The sequence below is a fragment of the Mycetomoellerius zeteki genome, unplaced genomic scaffold (genome assembly GCF_001594055.1).
Source record: "Mycetomoellerius zeteki isolate Tzet28-1 unplaced genomic scaffold, Tzet1.0 scaffold471, whole genome shotgun sequence".
Lineage (NCBI taxonomy): Eukaryota > Metazoa > Arthropoda > Insecta > Hymenoptera > Formicidae > Mycetomoellerius > Mycetomoellerius zeteki.
Window position 1 is genome coordinate 657,406 of NW_017257470.1, and position 20,200 is coordinate 677,605.

Here is a 20,200-nt window from a genome sequence, read left to right on the forward strand (position 1 = left end):
AAATTAACATCTATTATTAACTTAAAAAGTAACTCTCACTTATCCGATATTATTAAACATTTACACTTTTAAAAAATAACTTAATATTCAGAGAGAAACATACATCTTGAATGTGTTCTAATACTCCGGCAGATGGATGGGCATTTCTGTCCGCGTGTGTATAATGAAGTATTTTTTAAATATTTTTTTATCGTATAATCAATATTTAGAATATTGTTGAAGACGTGCGCGCGATATGGTGCGCGTTCTAATCTTAGATTTCGATATACCTGTATATTCATTGTTTCTCAGTTGAAAAATGGTTACGCTATTTAATCTTTGTTTTGCCGTGCAATCGCAAAGTATGTAAGCTGTTCAGGTATAACGAGTCGATAAAACGGTGATTAATTTTCAATAATAATAGGTCAGAGGCATACACGATACTAAGGTCATCGCGATGACTGCGCCGACACTCGTCGAACTATTACGGTCTTTGATTGAAAATAGATCAGGTGACTTTATGATTATGGTATATATCGAGCGTAGACTCGATGAGAATGATGAACAAAAGAATCTATCGATCACCACGACGATGATCGATAGATCATCAGAGTAATAAGTTGTCTGGTATCAAGTAATTGATATAAGAACATCTTTTGAACATATTGGTGGTTTATATCTATCAAATTTTGTAAGTTTCATATTTCTTTATAAACATAAAGTGAAAAGCACTCTAAGGACGATTGTGCACTTCTTGCTGCACGGTTCACATCAGGGATATGCAAAATAATATTGTGTGATCGGGCACTGACTGTTCTAGTTGGTGGAGCTTTTTTTTGCTACTTCAAAACAGATTGTTTATTTTTATATCTATTCTTGGTAGTAATCTTGGCTTGCTTCTTTTTTTTTATTCTCATTTATTTCAAGAATATTTCAGAATTTGACCCTCTTTTATTTCTGCTAATTCTTCTGCATTAGATTCTTCTTCAATATCACTTTGGCTATTATAGTGTTAGCACAATAATTATTATCTACTCCCTCCTCTTCTTCTGACGTTCTTCCTACATCACTTTCTTGCTCTGAATACTGTTTTATTTGTTTTCTTCTTCCTTTTTCCACTTTTAGAATTATTTTACCTGATCTAACTTAAGAAACAAAAAACAACCTTTACTTAAAAAATATCTAATAATCTTCAGTAACACGTATTATATTATTCTCATGATAAATATTACCTGAAATTATTATAAAATGTCAAAACTTCGAAAGAAATAAAAAAGCTTACCTCACGAAAAAAGCTATATAACTGAGCGCGCATAACGCTTCACCTGAGTAGCGACACGTGCGCACGGTGCAGCGGCGTGATTAACTACTACTACTACATTCAAAATGACATTCTAATATTGGAAGCTTCTAAAGAAAATGGGAAGGTCAGAAACAAATGCGTTCTGTATTTTTTTAATTATTGAAGTGCCTCTGACCTCATGCGCCTACTTAAAGGTTAAGAATAGATTCTTCGATCAATCAGGAGTCTTTTTTGGTACATATGTTGTGATGAAACAATAAGCCAGACGTTTTGGATGAAACATAAAGAAAAAAGAGATAGTAGCATGCCTTATTATGCTCGCACGCACGCACAACACACACGCACGCACGCACGCACACAACGATAAAGGATTTCAAGTCGTGGAAATATTGAACCATGGGATCTTAATCTCTGCGTACACACGCATATATGTACATACATTACACGATAAAGTTAAAAATTAGAGTCATTAAATAGAAGTGGTACACATTATATATATTTTTTTTTTTTCAAACATTTATATATTAATTTAAAGTGATTCTTTAATAAAATGCTGAAAATTTGGGGTGCCTCACCAGAGTCCACACAAAATCACAAATATCAATCAAATATGCACAATCTGCATAATTTAGATAGAAATACTAAAACTACGTGTGTGTGTATGTATATATATATATATATATATATATCTTAATACGTAGTAAATCAAGAGAAGTATTTTCACCAAATGAAAACAAGGTGACGTTATATTTACTTTTCGAGGTTAAATTTGTATGCAAGTTTATGTACGTAAATATTTTTTCAGAATTTCAGAATGGCCGTTGACCTACTATTACTTTTTTGTGACATTACATAATTCTGATGGCAAAGTCTGGAGATAGATTTCGAGCAGAGCATGCTAACAATTTTTGATTGTAGAAAGGCAACATATTGCACACAGAATTTGTACTATCTGACAAAGTCAGCAAACTGCTATCAGAAATATGATAAAGCTTGTTAGACATGCTATGCCAGCAGATTGATGGCAAAAACCGAACAAAATCCTGCATAACCTGACGGCAAATTGGGAGCAAAAATTGAGCAGAACATGATTCGAGCAGACTCTGCTCGAATCATGTTCTGTTTAGTTTCTGCTATCAATCTACTGGCATAACCTGTCAATAGGCTTTATCAGCAGTTCCGTAGCCAAATACGGACATAATGGCTACAGTTTGCTCTACTATCAGGGTAAAAAAATTAGACATTTCTGTGATAACTCGATTTACTAAAAAATCACTTTAATCTATGTATTAAAAAGGCATTTCTTAAACTCTAAGCGCTCACTTCAAATCATCGTATCTTTTATATTTTTGATTTTAGGACTTTTTGTCTGAGAAAATTTTTAATCAACACCACTTACAATTAAACTAAAACATATTTCAGTTTCTGCCAATTTGACTGAAGTAATTTTTTTACAAAATATGTGAGATCTTTTTTTGTTGAATTTCACTTTCTTTAGATTTTGTTTATTAATTTTCGCTGTTACAGAGAATGTAAAGAATTTTATTATATAGGAAAATTATTTTGTTAAAAGAAAAAGCAAATATTTTATATCTATGGAAATACTTTTTCATCCATTTCAAAAGTAAAATTTACAACTTAGTTTTACAAAATCTAAAAGATTGAAATTTCACGCTTACAGGTATTATTTTAGATGTACGTACAACCAAAGAGATCCGGCCTCAATTCTTATCGAATACAAATAACATTGTATCGAGATCCGACTTTTTATTTTATTATTTATGCATACATGAAAAATGAGATTAAAAAAAGTGTAAAAAGATTGCAGGAATTTACGCTCGGAGATAATCCGATCAGTCATAATAGGAGTATACGACGGCGATAATATTATCAATTGTAACACAGTAGTTTACAATAGTTTATTTCAGTCCAGAACAGCTTTTTCTATGTTTTGAATAAACTGACGTCACGCAATAATTTATTTACGTTCGCGCTGCTTCTTGCGTGAATTGCAGCATTTATTTGCTAATTAGTGTAGATTTGAAGAGACAATAAGTTAAAACTGTCCTATTATTCTCCTTGTATATAATCATCGATTTTATAAAACGCTTGTAATTTGTTTCAGAAGACGTGGGCTATAGAAGCGTTGAAATTACGTCCGCTTTCACGCATCTGCCTCAAAAGGGTGAGCATCTTTGCTATTTATTACATATACATATATAGATATTGTATATATAGGGTGAGTTTGATAAAAAGTTGACATTTTTCTCAAAAAAAGGGTTACAAATAGGGGGAAAATACCTATTGTCGAATAAAATTGTAGAATAGTAATGAGACATATTTAGATGACCTTGAGTAACTTTAAATTTCCTTGGTTTTTAATTACCAATACAAAAAAATTGTTTTAATTAGAAAAGATATTTCTGAGTCATTCTATCGATAGTACTCAATGAGCTGAATATCTTTGTATAAGAGTATTTTTTTCGAAAATTTTAACTATTTTCGATATATAAACTAAAAAAAGTCAGTCTATAAGTTTAAAACATTTTTTTTATCATTGCAATAGAGGTTCAAAATGTTCATCATATATTGATCTAAACATGCCTGAAGCTTTCGTGAAAAAGGATTTTGCTTGGACTTTTTCTAACTCTTGAATTGTTTTTCGCAAATAATATCTTGTATTTCGCAAATAATATTTTTTATTCTTTTCATCACGTTTTCCGGAGAGGTAGGCGAGAATTCGACAGAATATTCCTAAACGAATAGATCGGTAGAAGTGATCCTGTATTATTTCCTGCGAGATCATCCGATTTAATATTCTTGAACTATTATCTTTGGGGAAGACTCCAAAATCGATTCTCACAGTTCTCTTTAGAATTTATTTCCGAGTATTTCTATTAAAGAAACATTCAAATCGATTAAGAAATGTGTAGCTTGTTTCGAACAGAAAATTTCGCGTATGTCGTCGAGCGGTACGCGACACCACCACCAGAGGGACGTAGCGAGTTAAATTTCTCGAATTTAAAAGATCGCACAGAATAGAATAAAAGGCGAAGTATTAAGATTATTAAAAGAACCTTCAATTGTGTTCTAATAAAATAACTTTTTGAAGTGAACTCTAAGGACTCGCAAAATGAAAGTATAACACTTTTTTTTAGATGTTTATCGAGTAAATGAAATATACATTTTAAAATAGTTCAGGCAAGATTCATATCGCTCCACACGGCAGTTATTTGTGCAGGCGATACGAATCTCAATTGGAGCTTTCGCATGAGCCTCATGTCGCCCGCACATGCACGTGCAGCACTTACGCGTGCGGGCAATATAAGCTTCAAATGAGGACGCATCTGCATGGTGCTGTGCAGTTACACTGTGACGATTATTACGCACGCGTGCGCGCACCGTGCAGTCACTATGCAGCTTAATAGACGTTTGGTTACTTAGAAGAAAAAAATTCTTTAGAGATTTGTTTATCTTTGTTTTGGAAAAAGTTACAACAAAACAAAAACCGTTTGAGCTAGCAGGACTAAATCAGCAAAATCAAATCGGATCTATTGAAATTGTTTTTAGTACTTATTTTGTACTAAATTGTACCATTAATGATAATTTTGTACTGCAGATAGAGAATTTGATGCCATAATCAAGATTTAAAGAAATGGACTTATTTGATTTTTATGAGAAATCGGTCAATTATATTGACTTTTACAAAGTCATATATTGAAGAAAACATTATCTTTAATCTTCTTTTTCATCTCCGTGATATATCATAATTAGCTTTGTCATATTATTGTTAAAAGATACGTGATAGCAGATTTATAACAGCGTAGGAGAGGAATGCATGTTTCAATAAAAGTTAGAAATTGAATTTTGAACAATATATAAACAATATTTTGGATAATATATTCGTGTCGATTTCAAGATCTTTATCTTTCACACAAAAACACTTTTATTGAAAAGAGTGACCTCATACTGACTCGATAGACATTTGAGAGGAAGTAAAGATAGAATCTTGAATGAATATATATCAAGCATTTACGTTTTCCATTTATTAATCTTTAGCCCTTAGCCTTTAACTTTTAGACTTTAGCTTTTACTATATAAATATAGCCTTTGTATAAAAAGTAAAAGCAGAAAAGCAATTTCTTACTTACAAAACAATATTGTTATTCAAGATTGAATAATAGATACCTTAAATAAAGAGAGGAAAATTTAAAAACATTTTTAACAGTTGCATTAGAATACGGATAGAGACTGATTGTGAATGAGAGCCTCAGAGAGACGATTTAATTCGGGTTCCGGTAATGATCCCGTAAAAAATCCGGAATTACAAACGCAATAAAAAAATCTTATTTATCATCGCTTACAGTCATTTACATCATTGATTGCGCTTGTTCAGTGGCAAGTTAACATTCGTATTACCAAATACGAATACACTCGACAGAGTTTTTCTATTTAGGGCTTAATTTACTCGTTACTGGCAACAGGTTTTCTCGTTGCTCACATCGATGTAGAGTCGAGTGGCGAACACGTGAACGAGCGAACCAAGAACAAGTCCACTGATGATTGGCCAATATCCGCGGTTCCCCGCTTCGGTACGCCTCGCCGCGGGACGCGCGTTGCATCATCTCCCATCGCGAATGATGAGGAATTATCAGAATCGGTTGTGGTCGCGATCGTTCAGTCGCGATCCATCCATCAAGCAGGTAATTTCGCGTTCTCTTCTCGCTCGGTTCCCCTCCGATCTCGTGTCGCGGTCTCTCCCTCTTTGTCTCACCTCAGCTTCGCTCCCAGGCTCGCGTAATCGCTTCCAGTGCGAGTTAAATTTAGCGCTGATCGTTGCTTTTGCCGTGCCAAGCAGCGTATATAAAGCTCCTCTTCTTCTCTTCGTCTCTCCGCCGTCGTTTCCTGCACGCGCGCGCTCACACCTCCGCTGGCGTCGCCGCCGCTGCCGCCGCCACCTCCGCGTCGTCGTCGTCGTCGTCGTCGTCGTCATCGTCTCGTGGATATCCCACCTGTGAATTAAGTTCCGTTGCGATCGTGCGAATTTCAACGAGGAGAGCACTCCGGAATAAAGACTTATGCTGAACGATCGCGATCGATGCGGAGCGACGCAATAAATTATTGCGATAGAGCAATAATTTTAGAATTTCAGATCAGAAGTGCGAAGAGCGATCAGTGGCTGAAGTGAACCAGTAGCTTTTAGCATGGTAATCGGAATATGTGATTTTATCGATACTCGCGCGCTTGCCTCGGAATTTTATAATTTTTGAGATGAGTTTCTCACCAAACGCTGTTCTTTTGCGATATATTTACGAACATATTGGCGTAATTCACAACAATTGCGTAGCGGTGTGTGACAGAGTTTGAACTTGGATCTCTAGCGATAAAAGATGCCACGAACCGAGTGGTTAGGTACAAGCGATTAACTGGTTTTCCTTCGAGAGTCCTTCTATCTCGGATCGAGATTTCGAATGTTCCGAGCGAATCCTTAAATCTTGGGCGTGACGATGAGGAGATAAAAGCTGGAAAAGTTGGAATAAAATGAAAAGAGAAAAAATAGAAAAGTCGCAAATGAGTGAGCGATAAGTGGTCGCTTGTGTGGCGCGTACGCGTGCGTAATAAATGCTAAAAATAGCCGCGCTATCGCGCCGCGAGCGAATATCAAAGCGATAAACATCGTTACGGCAACACGCGCGTCGATCCACGTTAAATTTTACGATGTTCTTCGTCGTGAGATATCGCCGCGAGAGAACGACGCGGCGAAAGGAAAAACACACGGTGTCCGCCAGACCATCTTTCAGACATCGTTCAAGCAAGCCGAACGCGACGAGAGGATCCAAGGAGAGAGGAAGGGCCAAGTTCTTGCGTGGGAACGCGCTTTCTCACATCTCCGCTGGGCCATCTCGAAATTAACCTCCCAAATACCCGAAAAAAGAAATCGAAAAAAATAGCTGCCACACGCAAGGTGCAATCGGTATAATCATGTGTTTCTAAGAAACTTGAACGTTTGAAAACTAACAAGTGATGAGTTAAAAACGAGCGACATAAAAAACTTGAATTTCTCTCTCTCTTTCAACATTGAGGATCTCCGTCTTTCTCAATATTTCTTATCTCGGTGACTTTTTAAAAGTAGGTATGTTCTTGAATATCGAATTTAAAACGAGATATAATTTAAAAATATGAATGTATTGTGAGCGATTTCCTTTCTTCGATTACTTATATATATTCAACTAGATGCGTTGTAATATCGCGGCATATTCTTTATTAGTATCAATAAAAACGATCGAAACAGCACTATTATTAAATGACAGAAAATGAGATTGCGAGTGATTTTTCAGCGACGATAATGAAAAGAATGCGACGGAAGTGTTTTGAAGTGAGATTGAGTTTAATACCAGTTATTATGACTTCTAATCTCGATTGATCACAATGAATGCTTTCTTTCCCACGTAAATTACAGTCGTATATTTTAGATAAAATGTTGCGCAGTATTTATCTCGCGTCATCAAAATCATTGTGAAAATTCAGTTTGAAATTAATTTGTCGAACGAGAAATCAACTTGTTATCAATTTAAAGATGTATCATAGCACTTTCTAGTCAAATCTCATTCGATAAATTTCAAGATAATCAAATAATTATTATTAAATTACGGGATGATTTTTGAACGTATAACTGTCATATTTAATTTTCAGTTTGCTATTTATTTCTAAACAAATTACTGACTATTGTCCCTAATCTTAACATTGTTTATACACCCTGCCTTTCAATGCGCTCTCTATATATTATATATTAGTTATTGCGAAGAATATTGCCAAGACTGGTATAGTTTTAACAGTGAGGCTGCTCGTACGGAATACAGGAAATCTGGCTTCAAATCCTGGTCGAAGTAATATTTTTCAGAATAAATTTTTTTACAGTTTTAAAAATGTTAATAGCATCAAAACAAAGATCTAATTAATTTTAAGAGAATTATTAGTATTTTAGATTGATTGTATTGAAAGTATAAAAGTAATCAGCGCGCAGTCATATTTCTCAGATACGTTTATTTACAACACATACATATGTATTAGTCTTAACATCTAACTTTGATCGAATCTAATTTGCGCTTTTTAGTTGATTTGTATTTAGTTGATTTATTTATATAAACAGTCCTATTTCTAATTTTAATATTAATTAATAATAAGCTAATAATTTTATTATTAGCTAGTTTCGAAAGAATTAAAATAAATGTTGAAGCTCAGAAGGTTTTAGCTCGCTCCTAAGCGCCCTTAGGCAGAGGTGGGAGGTGGGGTGGACCTCGCTTCTCATAGAAAGCCGTACGCCCCGTGGTAGGGAGGGGAGGTAAGGATATTGAATTAACTTGTGATAATTATAATTTAAAATATGCAGTTAAATATATACACATTTAAATTACCAACTTTATTTGTAAATAGTTTTTGAACGAATAACAAACGCAGGCTAAAACCTTCCAAAAATCATTCTGAGCCATGACCTTGACAATTTATGTCAAGGTCAAAATCATCGGAGGTAGGATCGTTATTTTCAACATTTACCGTCAATTAAATGGTTTTTAATTACATTTGTTTTCGTCAATTATTAATTAAAAAATTTTTTAATTTTACGTTTAATAACCAATTCTGCATAAGAGTACGTCTTAAGGTCAAACATAATTTTATATCATTTTTTTTAAATCGATGTGGTAAAGCCACTTGAAAATTTTACATGTAGGAGCAAAATATATTAATTCTTCTTAACAAAGTACGGCAATAGTGTTAGCCTTGAAGTTCTAACATCCATCTTTAATCACATTCATAAAAGATAAAAGACTAACAATATGAGAAGGTTTAAAAAAAAAAAACGAACTGTGAGAATTTATATGTAACAGGCAAACGCGTTTAATCTGCGCGCGAAAACCTTGAGCATAAAGATCATCGGTGCACCACCAATGATCGGCCACCAGCATCACGATGGTGGTGACGATGACGAGACTCATCGAGGCATATTATTGGATGTATATTGTTGTTACATGTACATAGAGATGGCCAGAGACACGCCGGGCTCTCCGATGCCGCGACCGCGAGATTTGGGCGCCGGTGGTGGAGGAAGTGCGGCCACGGCTACCTTGACTTCCGGCACTTATCATACTGCAGCTGCCGATACTACCAACATGCATGGCCAACACGCGCTACAGCAGAAGATACTCGAGGTAACGTACGATGCATTTATGTAAGATGCACGTAACATAGAACTCACTGAATTCTTCAGTAAAATATCGGATTCTTTGAAACTTCCGTGGAACTGTTATATAACAAGATAAGAAAATTGTTCGTTAAATGAACAATTTAACAATTAAAAGTATTGAATAAAGAATATTGAGCACATCGAAGAAAAATAATTTTTTTACAAAAGTACTTTTTACTTTTTATGTAACTTTTAATGTATTCATAGAAAAATTAATACATTTTTTTAACATTACGATTTACATTATCATTGATTAATTAAATATGACGGGAAAATAATTCGCAATATAATATTCCATAAAATTAAAAAGAATTATGTTAACATAAGGAAAATGAGTAACAAATGGGTAACAAATTCTTCATAGTAAAATCGGCTGAAACAAGATCTTTGGATATTGTTATGACGTATAATGTAGGACGGCAGAAAATAAACTGTAATATTTGTTATACTTTTGAAAGAAAAACAGAATTAAGGAGACGCTGGAATGACGAAATTATTGATGCATTACAGTTGTATAAAAATTCTAAAATCGAAAATAGTTAATAACTTACATTTTTCAACTCGTATAACTGTCACCTGATTTAGATGTTTCTTTAATACAAAAAAGTCTATAGCTTGTATGAACAAAATAACGTTGCACCATCCGTTGAATTACGTAAAACAATACTGAGTTAATGGAATTAAGATTGAAAGCTTGAAAAAAAAAAAAAGATTTATATTGATTTGCAAATTACATATGTTTAGCGAAGGCTGAGAAAGGTAAACTGAATAGTAATTGTATCTAGTAGTGACGGATTTTGCAAGAGATGGCGTTGCAATACGTGAGATAAGGAGGATAGATGTATGCATTTGAGTAAGACAAAACGATAATGTAAGAAAATGAGTTTGAAGTTAAAATGTCTATATATATATTATAATATTAACAAGGCAAGTTTACTAGTAGTTTATTAGTAGTTTAATTGCGTTTATATAGTCTGGAAAAGAATTCAGCGCGCAGTTTTTCGAAATACTACAAATATGGTATATATGCAATTGCGTAATATATTTAAGTAAATCAAGATTGAATTATTTAAGCATTAAAGATCCAGCTTCGACCGTTATAGGCATTTTAATATTGATTGTGTTCTCACATAAACGGTCTAAAATAATATTATCTATATATTATATTATCGACAAATTTCGATCATCGTTTTAATATCCCCTTAACAGTTTATTAAGTAGTAGCATAGCTGGTACCATACTGCATAGTATTATTCGTATATTTCATACCTTTCTTGCGAATATCATTGAAATACAAATTACAAACTGTGAATAACTGCTATAGAAATTTACGCTGAATACGTAGCGAAGTTAAGATTACCATAGCCCAGCTGAGTTTCGATTGAATTTAATTGATCATGCACTTCATGCACACTTTAGTTACATGGCAATTAAATTCAAAGACATCGATATTTCTATGAAGGTCAGGTTTAATGATGCGGATAATTTGCCCGGAAGTAAATATATCCCGTATACGTGATATATTGCAACTGCAGTACTTTGGTGTAATTAGATTCTGCCTAGGAATATATATAAAAACAAACAGCTTTTTTATAAATATATTTACTCATAAAAAGAGAATAACATTAAAGTGCCTTGTTTTTTTTGCGAGCGAATGTATAATAATAAAATAAGAAAAATAAACATTGTATAGATAGCACAGCGTTGATTTAATATTAACTAAATACTACTGTGATCAAATATATACCGAGACTGATCCAGTAAAACGCAAACTATAAATTTATTCATCCAAATTTATTTCGTCTCCTTTAAAATAATGCCCTCCCACTGCAATATGTTTATGCTAACATTTTTTCCAATCTTCGAAGCACTTTTTATAGTCGATTTCAGATATAATCATTCAGAACGTGCGACAAATTCTCTTTTATAGCATCTATTGATTCAAAACGGAGCTTGTGCAGTAGTATTCATTGAATTTTTGGCTAGAAAAATCACGAACAAATAAAAAAATCAGCGTTTTTGGAACAATGCGAGATATGACCAATCTCACGCTTAAATTGTTTTTCAAAATCGATAGGCATGCACCAGATAATCCAACACGTTCAATCATATCTCAAATTGCCAATCGTCGATCACTGAGCACTAAAGCTTTAATTTCTCTGTGTTGTTCATTTGTTGAAATGAAAGGTCTTCTAGAGCAATCCTCCTTCGACATTCTCTGCCTTTTTTGAACATTTTATACCATTTGAAAATTCTTATTCTTGATACTCTCATTAGCCTAATCTTTTATTGTTTTGTTTGTTAAAACTTGAGAGTTCATAATTCTCTTAATTTTTTTTATTCTTGGCATGCACTCATCGAAACACTTCCGAAACTCACCGAAACACTTCCGCAACACAAAATTTCATTCCAAAGATAAAATTTTATGCAAATTCTTTGCTCAACAAAATTTAACGGAAGTATTTTTTTTCTCAATCACAAACAAGCATTTATCTATAGGCTAAGGGCGGTATTCACAATCCGTTCTTATTTTAAGACTGTCTTAAGTAATGCCTTAAGATATAGTACATAAAAAGCTAACAACGGTTAAAAACGGCTCTCTAATCGGTTCATGACAGCTTAGAGACTGTACTTAAGCATTAAGACTGTACTTAAGATGATCTTAAATATAAGATCCGACTATGAATACCAGCCTAAGAAAGGTAATGACGTGAATTTATATAAAATTCATACAAATTTATTTAGTAGTTTTATAAATAAATTTCCGAATATTACCGTATTTATCTAAAGAGATAATCGATCTCCTCTTAAAACCAAAAAATCTCAATTAACTTCAGAGAATGTAAATCAGAAAAGTAGAACAATTACAAACGAGACAAGATTCTAGAATTTTGTCTTACCCGTTAATTTTAGAATTAAGACCAGCTCCTCTGGTTTCAAATCGGACGATACCGCATTCGATTTTTTTATACTTGCTTGCTAAAAGTGCAACGCTTGCATAGGAATCGCGTGACAGCATTTATTCGCAAACGTAACCAATTGGACGAAATCGCTTTATTCTCTGTGTCAGCAACCTACGCATTTCCTTCTGAGAAAAGGCGACTCAAAGTCGCCCACGTGCGACGAATGACAAACGAAAAACATTCGAGAGACACGGTAAATTGGATTAAACGTGTCGGATACGCACCATGTTGGCATGAAACTTTGCACTGGCACCGCTATGCATACTTTCGCATTTCCACTGGACGCGTGCGACAATAGCTTTTATTCGGTAACATATTGGAAAGCTCTATACATAAATCTGCATCTCTATTTTGTTCCTTTTTTTTATCGAAACTCCTTTATTTTTCACCGTAGGCAAATCGAAAAAATAAGTGCCTGACTATAAATTAATACACTAATATAGAAAAAAAAATGTTATGTCGCAAACAGGAATGATTTGTAACAATTTCAGTTGAAAGAAGAAATGTACAGTTAGCAAGCGACTTATGTTTCACTTGCAAATTAGTTATTGTATATCCTTCAGATACTTTTTGATAATTTAGTTTTTAGCTAAAAATGTTACATTATCCTTGAGATATCTGGATTTGCTTCCAGCTACAGCAGCATCATCAACTTCAACAGCAGATTCTCCGGCAACAGTATCATGCCCAAGAACGACAACTGGCTGAACTGCATGAGCAACAGATGCATCAACTAAAGGTAAATCTAGTTTTATAGATTTGTTTGTACTTCGACATTATTATACCAATTTGGTAGTCATCTTTCTTAGAGTATATAGAAGAATGAATTTAGGAAAAAGCGCATATGAGAGATATAATAGATTGTTTAGAAAAGGATGAATTTTCATGAAGTAATGAATTTATTTCTGTGTGTGTGTGCCGCAGCTCTGGGAACAGCAGAAGCAGTTGGAGGAACAAAGGCGAGAGAAGGAAAGACTCGAGGCTCTCAGGAAGAAAGATAAGCATGATCATAGCGCGAATGCATCCACAGAAGTCAAGGAACGCCTTCATGTAAATTTGGATTTTCTCCTTTGTCATTAAACATGATAAATTTTTTTTTAATTTTTAGGTTCGAGGAATGATAGATCATAAATTTACGCAAGGAGTAACTCTTACCTCTTAAATTTTGCGTATTCGCAGTATTAAGTTCCGTAGTTCTATATACATTTTTTGTTTTAAAATACCAAATGGGATGAGCCCCCAGGAAATGGAAGTAACTAGTTATTTGTAACGCTGTTACCGTTACAAGTTACTTTTTTTGTAATAGACTGGTAACAGCGTTATTTTTTTGGTAACTGTTACTGTAATGTAGTAACTAATACTTATCGTATAGCTGATCGATTGCTCAACTTTAACTGCAATTTTTTCAGAATCGAAAGTCCATCCATCTAAATCCTTTTACAATGTTAATACACGTAGTTCTCCCCTTTCGAATGAACTATGGCTCATCCCATTTGACATTTTACAATTTTTGCTATTTCCTTGTGAAGAGAAGTTTTGATTAGTTGAGAGAATAACATTTAGCCATTTACAATTTCCTGTCTGTCCAATCGGAAATAAAATATCGATTTTCCGAATTTGTATGTAAACAGCACGCGCTCTAAATTTTACGCGAATCTTATAATTCTGTTTACAAGGCTCTTACGATTACAGAGTTTTCTGGTGAACAAGAAACAAAGGGAAGCAGCTGCCGCGGCGAACGGAGCAGTACCCGGCACACCCGGATATAGAAACTGGTAAAATGCACAACATATATATGTATGTGTGTATATAATTCCTGCCCTAACTTATTTGTTTTTTATTTACAATTTTTTTAATAACAGATTTTTTTTAATATATAAAGTTTCAATGCATAGTGCGAAAAACTGAGAATTTTGGAATAATTTTAATGTCTTATTAGAACGATGCATCTTTTCAACATATTTTGCTCTCTTATTGACTATTCCTTATCTAACTCTTGATAATACGTTATGAATGATGTTTCGAATTTTTTTTTATCTAGGTTACAACCGCAGTCGGAATCGTCAAGCACCACGAATGCGGCTCATCCATATCAGATGCCACAGATGCTGCAGAAGTTTGGCGACGATTTCCCGCTTAGAAAGACAGGTAATTGTCTCGAGATGTCTGAATTAACTTATGCATATTTCGTACAAGCAGTTTGTGTGCCAATAGAATGTCTACTAAAGCATGGTGTTTCAATGTTCGAGAAACGAGTTGAATCTCAGAAAAAGAGCTTACGTGTCGACGCGATGTTTGCTTTTTTGATCGTTACTTTATCCGAGAATACAAAGAAAAGCAATGATTTTCCTCAACAAAATTCGCTCGATCGGATTATATATATCGATAACGCCGACATGCACATAGCAAGTCGACACATTGTATTTCGTTATCCGACTTAAGTAATAAGTGACTCCTCAATCAGTTTCTGTGAATATTCATCTTCTTTATATCTATATAAACACTTTACAATGCAAAGCGAGAATCCACATGGGTTAATAATTGCACGCAAAAATATACAGGGTAAGGAAAAAGTCTCGGATCGGTGAAATACTTCGAAAACAAAGCATTTTTGAGAAAAATGTTTCATACAAAAGTTGTAGGGCTTAAAATGATTCCATTTATTGATCTGATTAGTTTAATCTTGGGTGACACCTCCAAGGTCATCGATTTTCGTGATCTTGATCTGATCTTGGCGACGCCATCCAAGATTAAATTGATCAGATTAATAAATCGTTTTAAACTATAATTTTTCTATGAAACATTTTCCTCAAAAAAATGCTTTGATTTCGGAATATTTTTGCAATCCGGGATTTTTTCCTTAGGTATAGAAAGCAATTATATACTTACCCACGAAACATTATATATCATGATTATAATGTTCTGCATTTTGCTTTACTGAAAATAACAGAATTAATAAAACAAATAATAAATTGATGCAATGTCAGACCGACAGGACGATTTCGACTAATATTACATTTGTCATACGATGAATTTTTCAAACATATTAATTGGCTGTAGGATAGAGAAGTTTTTGGATCTCTTTATCTTATAGCTAATCAACAGGCTTGAAAAATGTATCATACGACAAAAACAAACAAATATAATATTAGTGCTGTCTGTTGAATTCATCGTGTAATTAATCACAAACAGCGAGTAGGCCATATTAGATACTAGATCATATAGAGTCCGGTTATCTTACAAATCGTGCGTGTTATTAATTATTCGCCCTTTATACAGGCGCGAATATCACAAGGAAATCTCTATAGAATCTCATACGCGACCTTCTTCCGCGACGTGCATGCCGGTAAACCGATAATACGAGCGAGCGAACGTGAATGCGAATGTAATATGGGATCATCTCGCATCGCGTTTCTTGTCTTCCATCCGTCTCTCTTTTCCTTCCCCGCCCCTTTCTTCGGTATGACAATGACCAACTAACAACCGGCTGAAAAATTGGCCAGCTTCGGAGCCGAACTTGCTGAAAGTGCGACTAAAACAACGCGTGGAAAGGAACATGGCTGCGTCGAGAAACTCACCTCTGATGGCACGCCGGAAGGACCGTCTGGCGTCGCATCTCAAGCGGAAATCGTTATTAGCAAGTACGTTCCTTTCTTTCTCTCTCTCTCTCTCTCTCTCTCTCTCTCTCACACACACACACACACACACACACACACACACACACACACACACACACACACACACACACACGTGCGTGCGTGCGTGCGTGCGCATACACAATGACGCGCGATCTTTTTTCAAGGGAGTTATTAGGCTATTGCCTGCATTCTAAATTTCTTGCGGTAAAATGTCACTCCAGGAGAGTGAAAATACAACCACTTTGAAAAACGTGAAATATTTTCCCTTTTTTCAAGGGTAGTTGTATTTTCACTTTCTTGGAGTGAGATTTCACTGCAAGAAATTTAGAGTGTGGAGCTGAAAAACGACTATATTCGGAATTAATTTTTTAGTGCAATTTTATTGATTCATATGATCATTCGATATGTGAATAAGTTAAAAAAAACGCTAAATTAAAAAACGTTAAATTAAGTGGTGCGTTTCGGAGATATTAACATAAAGTGTTGTATTATTTTTAATACAATATATCTCGAAAACGACGCAACATACCAAAAAAGTGAACAGAACTTTTTTGTAGAAAATTAAATTTCCTGTTGATTAGATATATAGAAAAATTTTTTTCGATAAACCCAAAATAGAAAAAGAAAATGGAAGAAAAAAGCAACAAGTAAAGAAAATTTTCAATTTTTACCTTTTGGTGTGTAACTTTTTCTATTAGTCCAAATATTTTTATCGTTATTAGAGAAAAAAAGTAGATGTTGCAACGAAAAAATTTGAGCTTATACAAGAGTTTTTGACTATCACAATAGTGACCGAAATATCGTTAACGCAAGTTGGACATTTTGAGTCGAATTTGCAATATTTTAGATTTATTTTAATTTTGTGTTATTGAAACTTTCTTTTATTGCAATTATCAATTAAAACAAATATATTTAATATTAAAAAAGTATTTGTTTCTTGATATCATAAACCTTAAATAGAAGAAGAAAACGAAAGAAAAAAATAGTAAAAAATTGAGAAAATCTTCTATATATCGATAGGTAATTTAATTTTCCCCAAAAAAGTTCTTTTGAAATTTTTTTTTTCATATTTTGCGTTGTTTTCGAGACATATTAAAAATAATGGAAAATGATACTTTTTGTTAATATCTCCAAAACGTACCACTTAATTTAATAGGATTTAAAAAAAAACGTATTTACATATGGAATGGAATTTACATTTACATGATCATATAAATCAATAAAATTTCACTAAAGAATTAGTTACTTTTAAAAACGCTCAGGTAATAGCCTATATTCTATAAAGTATTCTAGAACAAGAATTTCTTTTTTTCTCTACGTAAACATTCGCCAATGTTACTACATATATACATTTCTGTTTTTCTCTCTTTCTCTTTCTGTCTCTCACCGCACCCTGAGTGTTCAATTAATTGACTGTTGAGTTCTTTTGACGTTTGTTACTCTCCTGTAATAGCATGAGCGAGAATACTCTCCAATTAACATATGTAAATTAACGCTGTCCAGGAATATTTGAATCGCTCTCCAAATAATGAATCGATAGGTTTAAAAAGCCATTTTTAGACATACTTTGAACGGATAATGATAATTTGGGCCGTCGTAAAATTTCTTGTGAATTGTCACAGTCGAAATTTAATATGTACTATATGTTGCACGCGACGTGTATGGAGAGTTGGTTTATTTTCGAAGGATTATCAAGTCATACGTCTTTCCTCTTTGTTCGCGCGTTAGAAATGCAATTTCGCATGCAATTTCCGAGCGCATGATCATTCATTCATTTCGCATATATTTTTATTGCGTAACGAAGCGACACTATTTCTCTCTATCTTTCTCGAAAGTCTCGGCATACTACTTGTATATTTTTTAGATTCTGGCAGCAATCCTGAGTCTGGGCCTAATTCTCCTCCGACTGTCAATAATTCTCAAGCCAGTCCCACTGCTGGAAGCAATACAGCGATACAGGAAGTAAGCTTCAACGATACCATATTATGTTGTCATCTTTCAGTGTTATGAAAATTTGTCACGAGATGTTTCTGACTTGTTGCAGGAAGGTGAAAATTCAGCGTATGGAGGACGTCTCACTAGCAGTAGTCAACAGGGCAGCTTTTCGGATCTTTCGCTCTTCAGTTCACCGTCCATGCCTAACATCTCGTTAGGCAGACCCCATGTACCGTCGAGCTCATCAGTAAGTATATTTTTCAACAGAAACTTACGTCTTTTCTAATTACGATTTGCGCTTTTTTAGTTATACGAACATGACAATTTAAATTTTATAGTTTTTTAAAATATACGTTTAATTATATAATAAAATGTATATATTAAATACAGGGAATAGAAAATTACTTTTTAAAAGTAACTAGTTACCGTTACTATTATAGTTACTGATTTTTAAAAGTGACCTGTTATCGTTACTTAAAAGTTAACGAACTAGTAACAGCGGTATTTTTTTTTTACAACTATAACAGTAACATAGTTGAATTTTTTTGGTAACGAATTTTATAGTTACTTTTATCGTTACTTTTTATATTCTGATTTAAAATCTATTATCGGCCTGCGATGATGAACTCACCATGACCGCCGGAAAAAGGGGAAGGTCGAACCATTGTTAGATGAAACATCACATTCTGCTGTTTGTGCATGCGATCTCTTAAATAACTCTGTATGGCAACGAACTAATTCTAAAAACTCTATACAAACTAATTTAAACATAATGAATTAAACTCGGATGAAATTATTCATTCTAACAAAGATACAAGATAATGATAAGAATATTTGAAAAATCTTTTCAAGTGTTTGGTTGACACGTATTGGGCTGTTCTTTGTTCCCAGAGTGGCACGAAATTGGCGCCGGTTTCAGAAGCGGAAGTGCGAGCTGCGTTTACGGCGCGTCTTGGCATGCCGCTCACCGGTCAGATGCTGCACGGTACCTTACCGTTCTATCCGTCTCTGACGGTTATCGAGGGCGAGCCGGCATACATCCACAAACAGATACAGCAGAATCTACAAGAGCAGGTGGCATCGCCGTCCGCGACGGTGAGTGGCAGCAGGCAGCATTCAGCAATGGCAGCAGCAGTGTATCATACCGCAACACCGATCACGGATACACAAGTAGCGCAAGCAAGACTGCAAAAGGCTGGTCATCACCGGCCTTTAGGTAGTATGTTCCCTCTTTGTCTTCGGAGAAGCTCTTACCGTACGCGTGTCCTGTTCTAATGGACAATGGTCTCCGCTGAGAAAAGTGATTCTGGAAGGCAGGCTAAACTTACCGGGATTAATAATTCAAAGTGTCTCGAGAGACCATTTCTGTATGAAACATAGCACGCATCATTCAATAACTCCTTGTCAATAACGTTGATTCAAGCATTTACATGACTGTTTTTTTTTTCTTCAAATATAGGTAGAACCCAATCCGCGCCCTTACCGTTAGGTCATCCGATGCTACAGAGCGGCATGATAGCACCGACTACCCATTACGAGGAGTACCTCGCAGAGAAGCAGTTGCACGATCAGCAACAAGCGCACAATTACCTGAAACAACAGATCCGTCAGACTGTCCTGACGCGAGTGGGCTCCCGCGGTCAAACCAATCAGCTGGATGAAGCACCAGAATCCGAAGAATCCGAAGTGATAGATCTCACGGGCAAGAAAGATCATCCGGAGGAGAGCGAGATTTCGAAGCAACAGAGGGACCGTGAACAATTCCTTCAACAACAGAGAGATCTTATGATGAGGCACACATTGCAGACGAATGAATCGACCATCTACGCCGGAGGTTTAAGCAGAACTTCTCAGTCAGCTAGACCACTCTCTAGAGCATTGTCGAGTCCTCTAGTACACCTAGGTAAAAGATGTTTTTTTATCAGAAATAATACAACGCGCTAAAGATTTGATATTTAGTAATCTTTGATACTTTTGATAAAATATGATTACTTGATGTATTGAATGGATTGTTGGATTTGTTTCCAATATTATATTGAATCCATATGACATTTAAATATCTCTATCTTTCCTTCTCTCTCTCTTTCTCTGCCTATAAGAAATATAGAATATAGAAAAATAGAAAGGATCGAGATATAAA

General features: G+C 34.6%; 1 protein-coding gene across 5 annotated transcripts in view; it reads left to right on the forward strand.

Moving 5' to 3' along the window:
• HDAC4 (histone deacetylase 4) overlaps positions 1 to 20,200 on the forward strand; it is a 43,708-nt gene that overhangs the window by 18,074 nt on the left and 5,434 nt on the right. The window contains exons 3-13 of one of the 5 annotated variants that reach the window (XM_018455254.1): positions 3,408 to 3,467; positions 9,320 to 9,489; positions 13,122 to 13,226; positions 13,412 to 13,537; positions 14,180 to 14,262; positions 14,529 to 14,635; positions 15,991 to 16,128; positions 17,990 to 18,087; positions 18,170 to 18,307; positions 18,952 to 19,279; positions 19,520 to 19,963. In XM_018455254.1, the coding sequence (XP_018310756.1) occupies positions 3,408 to 3,467; positions 9,320 to 9,489; positions 13,122 to 13,226; positions 13,412 to 13,537; positions 14,180 to 14,262; positions 14,529 to 14,635; positions 15,991 to 16,128; positions 17,990 to 18,087; positions 18,170 to 18,307; positions 18,952 to 19,279; positions 19,520 to 19,963 (1,797 nt within the window). The remainder of the gene's footprint in view (positions 1 to 3,407; positions 3,468 to 9,319; positions 9,490 to 13,121; positions 13,227 to 13,411; positions 13,538 to 14,179; positions 14,263 to 14,528; positions 14,636 to 15,990; positions 16,129 to 17,989; positions 18,088 to 18,169; positions 18,308 to 18,951; positions 19,280 to 19,519; positions 19,964 to 20,200) is intronic. The other 4 variants (XM_018455256.1, XM_018455257.1, XM_018455255.1 and 1 more) reach the window with 4 other exon arrangements.